The sequence below is a fragment of the Ictidomys tridecemlineatus genome, chromosome 6 (assembly GCF_052094955.1).
Source record: "Ictidomys tridecemlineatus isolate mIctTri1 chromosome 6, mIctTri1.hap1, whole genome shotgun sequence".
Taxonomy (NCBI): Eukaryota; Metazoa; Chordata; class Mammalia; order Rodentia; family Sciuridae; genus Ictidomys; species Ictidomys tridecemlineatus.
This window is the reverse complement of record NC_135482.1, coordinates 81,557,983-81,573,387: the sequence shown is the minus strand read 5'-3', so window position 1 is coordinate 81,573,387 and position 15,405 is coordinate 81,557,983. Positions and strand designations below refer to the sequence as shown.

Here is a 15,405-nt window from a genome sequence, read left to right as displayed (position 1 = left end):
ATATATGAAGACAAAGCTGTTTCTCTTTTCATTTAGCCCCATTGGCACACAGAAGTCATGTGGAAGAAACATGAGTTATTGTAAGGATTCGAATAAGGATGACCTAGGCTTTTATGCCTGTTCAAGTTGAGGCTTTAGTCAGTTCCATTTCTGGAGAAGTATTGACTACACCTTGCTTTCCTCTTAGAACTTTTCTAGAGCCTCTTTCAATTCCTTTCAGCTGATCTTTTATAACCTTCATTTTGGAGTGAGTTAACATTATCCATTGCTTTTCACAAACAGTAATGTTGTGGACACTGTGAACAGTTTGTTTTTAATTAATAAGGAAGAATTAAATTGTCCCATAAAAGGTATATGTAGAGCCATAGTACATTTCAATTTTATTTATTTATTTAAATCTTGGGGCTGGGAATTGAACCTCATGCATGATAAGCACATACTCTACCACAGAAGTTACTGCTCCACCAAAACCTGGGGGTTCTCTTTTAACTGAACACACTGTTCTCAACCAAACGTAATTTATCCAAATCATTCCTATAATTCCTCCTTAGGGCCAGGCATGGTGGCACATGCCTCTAATACCAACAGTCAGCTCTGAGGCAGCCTGAGCAATTTAGTAAGCTCTTGACTCAAGAAAGTAAAAAGATTTGGAGATGTAGCTCAGAGATAGAACACTCCTGGGTTTAATCTCCAGTAAAAAACTGCCAAAAAAGTACCCTATTTGTACTGAAGAAGAAAAGGGATAAGGAATGATGATGTGTGTGTAAAGAAAATCTGTGTTGTCATTTCATGTGACCTGAGAGTTATATAAATAATTTGGTATTGTCATTATACATTACAATGAGGAATTATTTGCAGAACTATAACTTTTTAAATTCTCAGATTTCTGTACTGAATGGCCAGCTGCACTAGACAGTGATGAGAAATGTGAGAAGCATTTTCCGATTGAAATCGACACAGCTGATTATGTTTCATCAGGACCATCTATTCGAAACCCTAAAGCTCGAGTAGTAACCTTAAGGGTAAGAGATTTGTTAAAAAATAAGAATCATTAGAATACTGTATTTAAAAATACATTTTGTAATATGATTACAAAATAAATACATACTTGTCATGGAAAATACAGAAGTTTTAAGTTATAGAATAAAATTGTCTCTAATTCTCCCATTCAAAAATAATAATTATTAATAAGTAGCTCATTTTAGTATAAATACAGGTACCCTTTGTATATTTTAATGGGATGATACCATGTGTGTTGTAGTAATCTGTTCTTTTTCACTTATTAAGAATTAAGCAAAAAATAATAATAATTCCTAGTGATTTATTTTTATTTTTTATTTACATATGAGAGTGGAATGCATTACAATTCTTATGTATATAGAGCACAATTTTTCATATATCTCTGATTGTATACATAGTGTATTCACACCAATTCGTGTCTTCATACATATACTTTGAATAGTAATGATTATCACATTCCACCATCATAATAACCCCATGCCCTCTCCCTTCCCCTCCAACCCCTCTGCCCTATCTAGAGTTCATCTATTCCTCCCATGCTTCCACTCCCTATCCCACTGTGAATAATTCCCAATATTTTTAAGCATTCTTTAATTTTATAGTTAATGGCTACATAATGTATATGGGAGCATCTCTTATGTGCCTCGACAATGTTTTTGTGGTTGGGATGCAATGTGCTGTTTTGGTATTGTTGTTGTTGTTTTGTAGTGTTGGTATCAAACCCAGTGCTTTATGAATACTAAGCAAGTACTTTACCACTTGAGTTACATCCCCAACCCCAATAATATTCTTTTATGGAAAAAGTTGTAATAAGTATCCTTCGAAACCAATATTTGTATATGTTCCAAATTATGTTCCCAAGATAATTTCCTAAAAGAAAAACTATCAGGGATGGGGTTGTAGTTCAGTGGTAGCATGCTTGCCTAGCATGTGTGAGTCACTGGATTTGATTCTCAGCACTGCATATAAATAAATTTAAAAAAATAAGATCTATGAACATCTAAAAAAAGTATTTTAAAAAAAGAAGAAGTATCAAGTCAAAAGAAGTAGCTCCTTTGAAGTTGTTTGATATAAATTGAAAAATTTCTGCTGAAAATGTAAAAAATAAAACACTAGCAGATTGTGAGAAAGCCTATTTTCTTATACATTCTTGAATGTAGATATTATTACCCTTTCTTTAACCTCTTTTCAGTTGCTCTAGATACCCGACAACCACTAATCTTTCTGTCTCTATGAATTTGCTTATGCTTGACATTGAATAATAAAATATGTATTCTTTGGGTATGTTTTGTCTGTTCTAGCATGTGTCCTTTTTTACTCCTTTTTATTGCAAAATCACACTTTATTTTATGGATGTACCACATTTTATTTAGCAGTTTTCACAAGAATATAGATGTTGCTGTGTATTTTACATTACATCATAGGACACATAAGGTCTGGTTGTCTGATTTCTTAGTAGACAGTGAAATTGAGCACATGGTTAAGAGACTTAAAACCTGTGCATTATATTGTGAAATTGAAATTGAAATTGAAAGTGAAATTGAGCACATGGTTAAGAGACTTAAAACCTGTGCATTATATTGTGGAGTTGTTTTTGATTGTTTTGCTTTTGCCTTAAATGACTAACCTATGGATGGATATATTCAATAAGTTTTAATCAAGTAAAATATTTTTTTCCCCTGGTGGTAGTGAGGATTGAACCTAGGGATGCTGTATCCACTAAATGACATCCCCAGCCCTTTTTATTTTATTTTGAGACAGGATCTGCTAATTGCTCAGGCTGGCCTTGAACTTGAGATCCTCCTGCCTTGGCCTTCCAAGACACTGGAATCATAAGCATGCACCATCATGCCCAGCTTCATTATATTTTTTAAAATATATTTTTTTAGTTTTAGATGGACACGATACCTTTCCTTCCTCCCTCCCTCCCTCCTTCCCTCCCTCCTTGAGGATTGAACTGAGGGCCTCATGCATGCTCAGCAAGCACTGTACCACTGAGCCACAACCCCAGCCCCAGCTTCATTATTTTTGATGCACAAAGTACATTCTAAACTTTAGCCAGTGGGTACTCTTTTAAGTTGGTTCCTTTTGTTTCAATTTATTAGCATTTGAGTTTGCTTGTATTCTAGTATAACACAGTGATCAAGGTGTATATTTCTTATTGTAGACTTGGAATCAGCCATTTCTCTAAGGAGCCCTGATACCTGTTAGTGTACAGTGGTATTTAGAAACCAAAATTGGTATGGTAGAAATTTTCAGTGGATTCTTTCAGAAGTTTTTCAGTAAATAATTGATAAGTTGGGGTTGGGATTGTGGCTCAGTGGTAGAGTGCTCGTCTAGCACATGCAAGGCCCTGGGTTCGATCCTTAGCACCACATAAAATTGAATAAATAAAATAAAGGTATTGTGTCCAACTACTTCTAAAAAATAAATGTTAAAAAATAATTGATAAGTCATGGTTAATTCCCCCTTTTAATTACATGTAGCTTTTTTTTTGGTCATTTGTACTTAACAAAATTTCTAAAATAGTATTTATATTGTCTGTTATGCTGTTCTGTACATTAATGACTATGCCTTTAGTGTTTTGTCTCTTAAGCATAAGGTAGAATTTCAGCTTAATAGTCTTTGTTATATTAGAAATGTATCCTATTCCTAATTTATTAGCATTTTTGTAATGCTCTCCTTTGAATTCCTGAAACAGTGAATTATATCAATAGTTTTCCAATTACTGAAGCATTTCTGAACTCTAGGCATATCATTCTTTTACTCTGCTGCTGATTTGCCTTGCTAGTAATGTATTTAGGATCATTGTCCTTTCCAATATTGCTTTGGAGAAACATCAAATCACCCCTCTTACCTGGAGCATACTACATGGTATTACATTTCTAAATTTTTGCCCTAGTAACTTGTAATTTAGTATTTGAAGTCTTGGTAAACACAGCAGTCATGGGGCAGTTACTTCATATATTTTTTTAAATTAAACTTCGTATTTTAGAATAGTTTTAAAATTTACAGAAAGTTTCGTGAAAACTACAGAAGATTCTCATATTTTCATTCTGAATTTTCTCCTTTTGGTAGCATTTTACATTATACTATGTTACATTTACCAGGGCTAATGATTTAATTTTTTAAAAATTTTTTTGGTATCAGGGATTGAACCTAGTTGTTTTTATATATTTTATTTAGAGACAGAGTCTTGCTGAGTTGTGTGAGTTCTCGCTCAGTTGCTGAGGCTTGCTTCAAGCTAAAGATTATCCTGCCTCAGCCTCTTGAGCTGCTGGGATTACAGGCTTGCCTCACTGCATCCAGTTAATGATTTAATATTGATATAATATTCTTAAAGTGTATGCTTTATTTGAATATGCCTAGCTTTTACCTGATGTTCTTTTTCTGTTTTAGAATGCCATTGAGGGTACCACTTTATATTTAGTCATCATGTCTTCTTGGACTCCTCTTATCTGTGATGTTCCTTAGACTTGTTTTTGATGACCTTAACAGTTTTTTTGTTTTTCCATGCTGGAATTAAACCCAGAGTCTTATTCGTGCTAGTCAAGCACTCTACCACTGAGCTATACCCCAGTCCTAAAAGATATTTCGTTTTGTTTTGTTTTTGAGACTGGATCTTACTGTGTTTTTCAGGCTGGCCTCAAATTCCTAGGCTCAGATGGTCTTCCTGTTCAGTCTCCTGAGTTCTGGGACTCAGGTGTGAGAGAGACACTGTGTCTGACTTGACCTTGACAATTTTAAGAATTTTAATTATGTATTTTTTTAGAATGTCCTTCAACTTGTTATGTATTTTGAGGGGGAAAATTCCAGACATAAATTGTCATTATTATCACATTATATCAAAAGTACTGGCTGTTTACATGATTGTTCACTGATAATGCTAACCTTGATCACCTGGCTGATGCTAATTAGCATTTGTCAGTTTTCTCCACTATAAAATTATCTTTTTCCTGGGCTGGGATATTATAGCTCAGTTGTTAGAGTGCTTGTCCTGCAGGCACAAGGCCCTAGGTTCAATTCCTATCACCACACACACACATAAAAATTACCTTTTTCCTGTCGTTTCCAGGAAAGCGAAGTAACTATGCCAAGCCCACACTTAAGGGGTCAGGAGTTATGCTATACCTCCTTGAGGGAGAAATACCACATTCATTGTTTGGAATTCTATGTGGAAAATTTGTCTGTTCTCCCACATATATGTATTTGTTCAACCATTTATGTCAGTATGGACTCATGGATATTTATTTGATACTCTTTTAATTGGCTTTTCTATTTCTTTGCCATACCTCCATCATCTGATTTTTAAAGTTTTTCTTATTATATGTTACTATAAAATACTCCAGACTCATCTCACATTTTTCCTGTCCTAGTCGAAGAATCAGCCATTACTCCAAATAGCCCTGACTAATGTACTTTTGATTCATCTGGAGGAGAACTGCCCATCTCTTTGAGGTACCTTTAAGAAACCTCAAAAAAAAAAAAAAAAAAAAGGTTTTTTTTGTACTGTATGTAACCTGTATCCTAGTAAGAACATATAGCAAAAATGTGTTAAATCTATTTTTGTATTAAGTGCTAACATAGATAATTGCCAGGATTTTCTGATGTAGCTGTGATTGATTTGTAATTTTTAAAGCATGGTTTCTTCAGTGTCAGAGATCAGGACCTTCTGCATGTTAGACAAGCACTTTTCCACTGAGTATATCCCTAACTCCTGATTAATAACTTTCTTTACTAAGTTTTGGTATCAGGGTCATGCTATATTTATGAGATGAATTTATGAAACAGTGGAATTAAGCATTTGCAGTCTAGTTTGTCTCAATCAATACGGTGGGGTAAATATGATTTAAAGATATTCAGATTTTTAAATTCAGAGAAGGAAAGTGTTATGTTTTTCTCTATAGTCAGAGAAGTAGTTTAGAATTAAGTACTTATGTTTAAGACTTTACTTTAAAGCACTGTCTTCTGTTTGTCTTGTTTATTCCTGACAAAGATCCTGTGAATTAAGTTGTACTGAGGAAACTGTCTCAGGGAGGTAAAATAATTTGATTGAAATCATGTAGCAGGTGGCAGTCCTAAAAATCAAACCCAGCTCTTTTCTCATGTGTAATACCAGAGTTTTTAAATCATACCATACTTACATGTAGAGAAAATATCTCACATTTAAACCTTAAATTTATGTTGCTTCTTTTGTGTTAAAATATGGACATTTGAAGATAGACACATACAGTCACAACCTCCTGTGATTTGAAATATCCATATTATTTTGGGGATAATATTGGTGGCACAATACCTGTTCTTTGAAAAAATAGCAACTTGAAAACAAAAAGCTTAAGCATTGCTTTGAATTTTGATAAGGAAAGACAATTGAATGCCACTCCACCTTGCAATCAGTGTTAGTCCATGTAAGACTATAATTCTGCAGTGCCTTTGAGTGCTAGCAGGTGGCGTGAGTGTACTACACACTATTTCTCAAGTATTTATGAGTTTCTGGCATTTAATGTTTGTAGTTTTGAACATTAAAATGTCAATGTGAATATGAGTTTTAAGGTTGTTGTTAGCTGCTATGTTTTTTGATATCTTATGGCAAAAAAGTTAAAACACATTTTAAAAATGCCTTAATGTATTGCTAAACATTATTATGATTTTATTGAAGGGAGTTTCAAAAGGACAGATCACTACATTCTTACTATCCTAATATAAAAGCTATTCATTTTTCTCTGTAGACTGCATATGCACAGATATGTGCATATGCACATGTATTTGCCTAGTTATAATAATGTAGGTACATTTTCTTTTTTTTCTTGTAATTCTCCATCTTGTTATTAATCTGATTTTTCATAAAATGGGTTATTTATCTCTTAAGCTGTAAACCTAGTTGTTGATACATATTCTTTCCAGAAGACTGTGATAATTCCCAGTCCATTGCCAGAAACAAAATAGATATTTTTCTGCATTCAAAGATTTGTCATTCAGTGGGGAAAAATGACATATAAATAGGCTACTGTGGCATGGTGTCTTGAGGGAAGTGCAGGATTATTGAAGCTAGAGACAAGAACCAGATGGAATTTAAAAACGCTTAGCCTGTTTGCTTCTTTATGAACACTTTCTTAATGCTCTACATGGAAGAATAATCTATGCTTGCTATGGTTTGGATAAGAGTTTGTCTCCCAAGGATTCTTGCATTGGTAGCCCCTCAGTGTGGCAGTCTTGGAAGGAGCCAGACCTTTAAGAAGTGATGTCTAATGGGAGGTCCTTTGGTAATTTTGGGGAGAGATTAAGGTAGTTCTAGAAGAGAATAGGTCATTCTCAGTGTGAGTCCTTTACAAGAGTGAGTCTAACCCCTGAATTTTTTTCTGGCTTCCTGTCTTGCAATATGTTTTCCTTTTTTTTTATATGTCCTCCTACATTCTGATGCCAGTGCCTTGACCTCAAATCTCCAGAATTGTGAGCTAAATAAATTTCTTTATAAAATTACTCAGTTTCAGATATTTCATATAATAATCAAAAATAGGTGAATACAATGCTTCACTTTATTTAACTGTATTATATCATACCTATTCATCTCTAGATACTTTTAGCTCATGCTATAATCTCTACAATTTAAAAAGTATGTTATTTTATTCCAGTATTTTCCAAAGCATGTGTTAAGGAAGACTAATTCTGTGAATTACTCCTTGAAAATTGAAATCTGAGGTCAAATAAATTTGAGAATCATTTATATATCAATCCTGTATTTTAAAGTCTCAAAATACTCTAAGAAATACATTTTTAAAATCCTGTTAATAAACTGAGCATTTCCTAAATGTAAAAAAAAAAATTTTTAACAGGCTGTGTATTAACTTTTGGAAAACATTAAACTGAATTGTTTAAAATGTTTTGAGCTGGGCGCAGTGGCACATGCCTGTAATCCCAATGGCTCAGGAGGCTAAGGCAGGAGGATTGCAAGTTCAAAGCCAGCCTCAGCAACTTAGTGAATCCCTGAGCAACTTAGCAAGACCTTGTCTCAAAATAAAACATAAAAAGGTTGGGGATGTGTAGCTCAATGGTTAAACACTCCTGGATTCAATCCCTGGTATCAAAAAAAAAAAAAAAGTTTTGATCCTTCCCTGATGTAATATTCCAGCCTCTGAGACATCTGTAGCTTTAAAAAATGAATGTCCCTAAAATAGTTGCAGTGATATAGGTCTTATAATTGCATGGTAGGAATTTCTTAAAGCTATTATATTTTATCCATTTATTCTAGTGTCCAACTTTGATAATACTAATTGAGCTTAATTCTGTTTGTGCTTCTAATAAACATTGTAATTTGCCTTCTTTAGGACATGTCATTAATTCTTTCAGGAAGGTACACATGCTCAGAACTTTCAAAGAACTCCCAATAATATATTCTTTTTATTTTATTTCTTTTTCTTTCCACGAACAAGATCAGGCTTTATAGTATATGCCACTGTAACTGTATAGAAAGTAGTTTGAAAAGATTTATGTTTTGTAGGTTTAATATCAATACAAATAACATTGGTACTTCTTAAAACAAATTATGTGAAATTATTTTTTTCAAATAATTTTTTCTTTTATTTTTAAGGTGAAACTTTCCAGTTTGAATTTAGATGATCACGCAAAGAAGAAACTTATTAAACTTGTAGGAGAACGATACTGCAAGACCACAGATGTACTTACCATCAAAACAGATAGGTAAAGAAAGAAAAGTTGAGCAGACTGTGCACATGTGTTTTTTGTCCTCCAGCACTTCAGCAATACTTTAGTAATAAAAGGTTATTAGCAAAGTTGTTCAATTCTTATTTTTAATATCTTCACACTAGCCTACTTTTGTTAGGTTGTTCCTGTATGCAGAGTGGACTGCTTAGCTAAATTATTGCTATTTTAATATTAATTTTTATATATCCATGCATATAAAACTTAGATTTTGAAGACAAAATATGATTTGCTAGTGATTAATGCTTAAACAGGTAGTTTGTTTTTTTGTTTTCTTAATTGGCTTTATTTGTGATTCTGTAATCTGGCAACATCTCATTCCATAAAATAGAATACATATTCCCGTAAATAGGTTTTTACAAAATGAAAGCATCACAAAGAGTCTTGTAGTTCAAAATTAAAATTATCAAATTGTACATGTGGAAATTTATCTAGGCATTTCTGGGAATAAGCAGAATTCCAGAGCCAGGATAGATATTTATAAGTCCACTTATAGTTTATCATATATGAATTTATTAGTTTTATGATTTTCAATTGATTTAAAGAAAGGTTGTTGGTATATCTTTGCTAAATGGTTATTTTGTTATTAGAATTATACTTCAATTGTTTCTAAATTATATCAAAATATAAAAGACCTGTCTTTAGAGAAAAATGAGTGTACAGGTCACCTTTCTCTCTGCCTAACCCAGTTTCAAAGCATTTGGAGGTATCAGAAACAATTTGGTGTTACATCATCAGTCTTGGTGGTAGGAAGAGGGAACATGGCATACATAGAGATAGAGTAATAGGGTAGAGACAGAAAAGAAAGGAACCATGGTTTCTGATTATTTCTTATGAGGGAAATAGATATGAAACATATTAGGAATATTCCTTTTACTCTTTTTAAAAATTGCAAAATAATGTTGAATTTTTACTTTGTTCAACTTTAAAAATACCCTATAAATGTTACTGTTTGAAACTCTGTAAGTATCTGATAATGTTACTTTTTTTCCAGTATTAGTATATATGTTTTATGGTAATGATTATATAGAATAGATAACTATTAAATAAACATAAAGGAAGAATGAACAGTGTAGTTAGTTAAGTCATTTGTCATTTTATGGTTTTATTTTATATCTTAAGAAATTGGAAGAAATTTTTTCTTTTTCTTTTATTAATTAACCTTAATATATGTGCTATCTTATGTATATGTAGAAGTTCTAACTAATTTTAGGATATTATTTCTGTCTTAAATATAGCAGTAATAGTACAGAATTGTATGTAGTGTAACTCATATTTAAAGAGAATCAGCTCTGGAGAAATCAACACTTGATTAGCATCTATCATCTGCCTATTTGTTTTATTTATTTATTTTGAGATAGAATCTTGGTGGGTTGCCCAGTCTGGCTTTGAACTCCTGGACTCTAGCAATACTCCTACCTCAACCTCCCAAGTAGATGAGACTTTTTACACACCATTGCACCCAGCTTGTCTTAACTATTTTTAAAATGGTTCATTAGATATGCTTATGCCATTCAGCAGATTTGAACATGGTGAAGGGGACTTCAGTTGGACACAGTCATTAAAAATAGCATAAGCTGTTGTATACAAATAACTACATTAGTGACGAAAGTAGAGTTGAAAATAACACTAGTGTTCAGTATCCTTAAATAATGTTATACATAGAATGATATACATAGAATGTTTTTATTCTAAAAACAAAATTTTCTTAAAAGCAGAGAATTTCTAAAGATATTTTCTTCTGTATATGCTTTGCAAATCATTCCGTATACTAAGTTTCTAGAATTTTGACTTCTTCCTTCTTTCTCTTTTAAAGGTGCCCTTTAAAAAGACAGAATTATGATTATGCAATGTATCTACTAACAGTTTTATACCATGAATCTTGGGTAAGTGTGTATGAATGTTTAATGATTTTTTTTTAGTGTAATTTAGATGACATTATCCTTTTAAAATACTCTTGTGTGGCAAGTACTTAATTGAATATTTTGTGGACCACCACAAAATATTATTATTCGATTATTCCATAGCCGAAGCATGTATGGAATAGCATAGGTGGCTTCTCTTGATACCCAAAATGAAGATCTTGAAGTAGTTTAGCTAGTCCATCTCAGGCCCATATTAAAAAGTGCCTGAAATACTCTTGAAATGCAGAGTTTCTGACTTTTGCTAGAAAATCACAGTGTTTTGCTTTGCTGTTATGTTTTGTTTTGTGTTTGAGTGAAAGTTGTCTGTTATGGGAGAGTAATCATTTTTTGTATAACTTTAGAATTTATGGTTTATCCTATTTTCCAAAACTTTGTAGAAAGGTATTTTAGGTTTATTAAAATTTTTAGTTAACATTTACTATCTGACTATTACACATTAGGAACAGTTAAGAGCAATTAATTATTTAGATAGTATTAAAAGTTGTCTTGTGGGGCTGTGGTTGTAGCTCAGTGGTAGAGTACTAGCTTAGAGTGGGTGAGGCACTGGGTTCAATCCTCAGCACCACATAAAAAATAAAGGCATTGTGTCCACCTACAACTTAAAAAAGAAAAGTGGTCTTGTGTCTGATTTTATTCAGTTATAATAGAAGTATATATACATTTATGAGAAAGATTTTGCTATATTTGAGCATCAACTCATCTGATTTAATGTTAGAAACTAGAATTTTTTTTAAAGCATTTTTAGTTGTAGATGGATAAAATGCCTTTATTTTATTTATTTTTATGTGGTGGTAAGGATCACACCCAATGCCTCACATGTGCTAGGTAAGTGAACTGTCACTGAGCTACAACCGTAGCCCACCAATATGTTTTGTGTTTAGGTAATTCAAAGTTTTAATTATTGTTGGGTATCCTAGCTACTGAAATAGGAGAACCACAAGTTCGAAGCCAGCCTTGGCAACTTAGCAAGACCGTGTCTCAAAATAAAAAAGGGCTGGGGACACAGCTCAGTGGTAAGATTCCCTTGGATTCAACCCCCAGTACCACAATAAAAAAATAATCATTTTAAGAATGCATTCAAATTAAGTTAAATTTTTGTAGATTGCCCAACATAAGGAACTTAGGAGATTCGGTAGCATTTCATATTAGGAACATTTGAAGGACTAGAGCTAGCTACAGAAAGTCACTCTCTTTAGATGTTCAAAGAACTTCTTATGAAGGAGAACTTAAATAATTTGTTTTATGACTTAAAGATATAACTCAGTGGAAGCAATAGTAAGCTTTCAATTCATTAAATGAGAACCTTTCAAGAGAAACATTCATAGATGCCGTGGGCTACTTTGATGGGTAGAATATGTTCCATGTATTGGCCTTCTTCTCTAAGATATGGTAAAAGAAACATATTCCTGGTTCAGGTAGTTGCATTAGATGGCTTTTGGGACTTCCTTCCAGCCTTGAGATACTGTGATTCTGTGAATACATGCAGCTATTCTCTAAACTGTTCACAGCATGTTTATTGATGTTAATAATAAAACAGTTTTCAAAGAGAATGAGTGGCAAGTGGAAACAAAGAAAATTTTATTTCAAGGTTAGTAAAGAACAAAAAGTAGTTAGTTGCTCTTTTCTTCTTTTGCAGTATTCTCATTTTCATAATTCAGCTGAATTTTCTAATTTGTGTCTTCAGGAGCAATATGATAATAACAATTAATCTCTCTTTCCTATCAGTTGATTTTAGAAATCCCTTTGGCTTAAGATGATTAAATTCCCTTCAGAACCAGCAACATGGCTGAATTAACTACAGTTGTATGGCTAGTGCCGAAAGAGTTAATAATAAACAATAAAATCCAAACAGTTTTGAATTTTTCCAACAGTCTGTAAAATGAATTGCCCCAAAGGAAATGACAGGCATAAATAAATTCAGTGAACGTTGACTTACTGGATTCTTTCTGTGGTTCCATGACATAGAATCCAAACAAGCTTGTATTCTGGATTCATGCAAGAAGCCTTTGATCTTTAATGCTAATTACTTTGATGCCAGGATGGGTAGCCACATATAACTGTCCTAAACAGATATAATTAAAGAATTCCTATATTAAAATTGGCTCATAGTCCTTTCTAAACAAGTACCATCAGTGAAGAAGCTTTAAGAGAATGCAGATGAGCCATGAAATTTTGCAGAGCTACTGGAACAGAATTTTTATTGAATCAAAATTCTTTTTTCCCTCACCAGCATGGAATTCATACTTGAAATTGATGTTACCACCTGGCATTTAATCCAGTATTTTAAAAGCCCCTGTTTAATCCATTGCTTTCTTTTTTATAGGCTAGCTTCTAAGCATTTCATACTCAAATATGTGTATGCCTTGGCTTTTTAACCTTTCCATGGAAGTTACCTTTAAATAGCATTGAGAGGAAAGTAGTTGGAACCTTCTGAAGAAGGTTCATCTATACTTAAGCTTAAGGATGTTACTGTTGTATAATATTCAAAACAGTTTAACTATAGAAGTATCAAAAACTGGATTCCAGGGTTGGGGATATAGCTCATTTGGTGGAGTGCTTGCCTAGAATTTACAACGCCCTGGGTTCAATTCCCAACACCACCACCACCAAAAAAAAAAAAAAAAAGGACTGGATTCCAATGCCAGTTTCATTGCTTTCAACCTCTGAGGTTCAGTTTTCTTCTAGAGAGTTTTTGGATAAATTAGAGAACACCTATGTAAGTGTGGAGCAAATAATGGGTTCTCAGTAAATGGCTATTAATATTATTAACAATACTAAAATGAAGAAACTTTTTTTCTTAGAATTTCAAATCCATTTATTTCTAATTTCAGTACATAGTTTATGTTGACAGAGTTTACCCAATTAAAGTCATATATGTACCCTACAGTGTTTAAAATTTTAGAACATATATTCTACTCACAGTTTGACTTAATTTATAATAGTGAAACTTCCGAAATTAACTTTTATTGCATGATGTTTGTTAATCTAAACCTTCCAAAAGCAGTTGGGTTAAGAAATGATTGAAAAAAGCATTTCCTAGAAGTCTTGCCAAAAGATAGAGTGAAACACAAACACAATAAAAAAAAATCATTTTAAGAATGCATTCAAATTAAGTTAAATTTTTGTAGATTGTCCAACATAGGGAACTTAGGAGATTCGGTAGCATTTCATATTAGGAACATTTGAAGGACTAGAGCTAGCTGCAGAAAGTCACTCTCTTTAGATGTACCTACATTTACTCTGGAAGATGTAGAGCTCTGAAATCAAATTCCAAAGATTCTTCAGTGGTATTGATATTGAATTAGTACTAACGATTACTTTTTAAAATTTAAATTTTGGGCTGTCTTATTGGATTTCATGACAGACTTATTGTCAAAAATATATCTAGCTTTGTAATAGAGTGATTCTGAAGTTAGTTAATAAAAATTTCTAAGTTAGATAATTTTATACTTACTAATACAGGTCATTTTTAAATGGGATCTTACTGCAAATACTTTTTTTTTTTTTTTAATTTTTTTAATATTTATTTTTTAGTTCTCGGCAGACACAACATCTTTGTTGGTATGTGGTGCTGAGAATCGAACCCGGGCCGCACGCATGCCAGGCGAGCGCGCTACCGCTTGAGCCACATCCCCAGCCCCTGCAAATACTTTTGATAAAAGTAAAGTTGAAAGGAGCAGAGGCATTCAAGCCAGATTGAGTAAGCTCTACTGGGCAGTGTTCATGATACTTATAATGGTACCTCCATCAAGTCTTACCCCACAGACTCTAGGGATGATCCAACCTTAGCACAACTGTGAACTTGGAATGGATGTTCATTGAGCAGAAATTGAACCTGTGCCAGAAGTACTACCTGGGTGGGTTGACTTTCCTGTTTGTTCTCTGGCTGGTCAACATCGGCTTTTTCTAAGTCTTCCTTCCCTCCGCCTGCACTGAGCAGAGCTAAATCAAAAGTTAAGTCTGGGGCTTCCTTTTCTGGGTGATCATGCTCAACACCTGAATCACCATTTTCTAGATTTACCAGTTCTGCTGGGCCACACTATGCCCCTGATACCCCCTGCCAACTTCTGCACAGGACCTGCTCATTCTCAGAATGGGCTTCTCTTCTCTAAATTCACACTCAAGCCCCTAATTCTTGTTCCCTTTTCCCATATTCTCTCCTGACATCCTCCAGCAAAGAATCTTGACTTTAAAAAATACTTTCACAAAACCATAATCACCATTTAATTTTGAGTTCATTTTGATTGTATGTGTGTGTTGACATACACATGCATTGCCAAGTCCTATTAGAGAACACTTGAACAATGTTTGCTATGTTGTTTACTCTTTCTTATATTCAACAGCTGTTTAGTTCTTGTATACAGCCAGCCCTCCAAATCCATGGGTTTCACACCCATGGATTCAATCAATCTCAGATCAAAAATAGTCTTTTAAAAATTGCAGCTGTTGGGGGCTAGGGTTGTGGCTCAGTGGTGGAATGCTTGCCTAGTGTATTTGAGGCTCTGGGTTCGATCTTCAGCACCACATAGAAATAAATAAATGAAAACAAAGGTATTGTGTCCAATTACAACTTAAAAAAATAATTTAAAAAAATTACAGCTGTTGGGCTGGAGTTGTAGCTCAGTGGCATAATGTTTACCTAGTACATGTGAGGCACTGGGTTCAAGCTTCAGTACTACATAAAAATAAATAAATAAAGTATTGTGTCCATCTACAACAACAAAAAAAAATTTAAATGCAG

At 33.4% G+C, this 15,405-nt stretch overlaps 1 protein-coding gene across 3 annotated transcripts in view; it reads left to right on the top strand.

The window, feature by feature from the left end:
• Nucleotides 1-15,405, top strand: part of Mrps35 (mitochondrial ribosomal protein S35) — a 48,258-nt gene that overhangs the window by 11,519 nt on the left and 21,334 nt on the right. For 2 of the 3 annotated variants that reach the window (XM_078014984.1, XM_078014986.1), the window contains 3 exons: nucleotides 883-1,022; nucleotides 8,609-8,718; nucleotides 10,556-10,625. In XM_078014984.1, the coding sequence (XP_077871110.1) occupies nucleotides 883-1,022; nucleotides 8,609-8,718; nucleotides 10,556-10,625 (320 nt within the window). Of the gene's footprint in view, nucleotides 1-882; nucleotides 1,023-8,608; nucleotides 8,719-10,555; nucleotides 10,626-11,460; nucleotides 11,490-15,405 lie in introns of all 3 variants that reach the window. The other variant, XM_078014985.1, reaches the window with a different exon arrangement.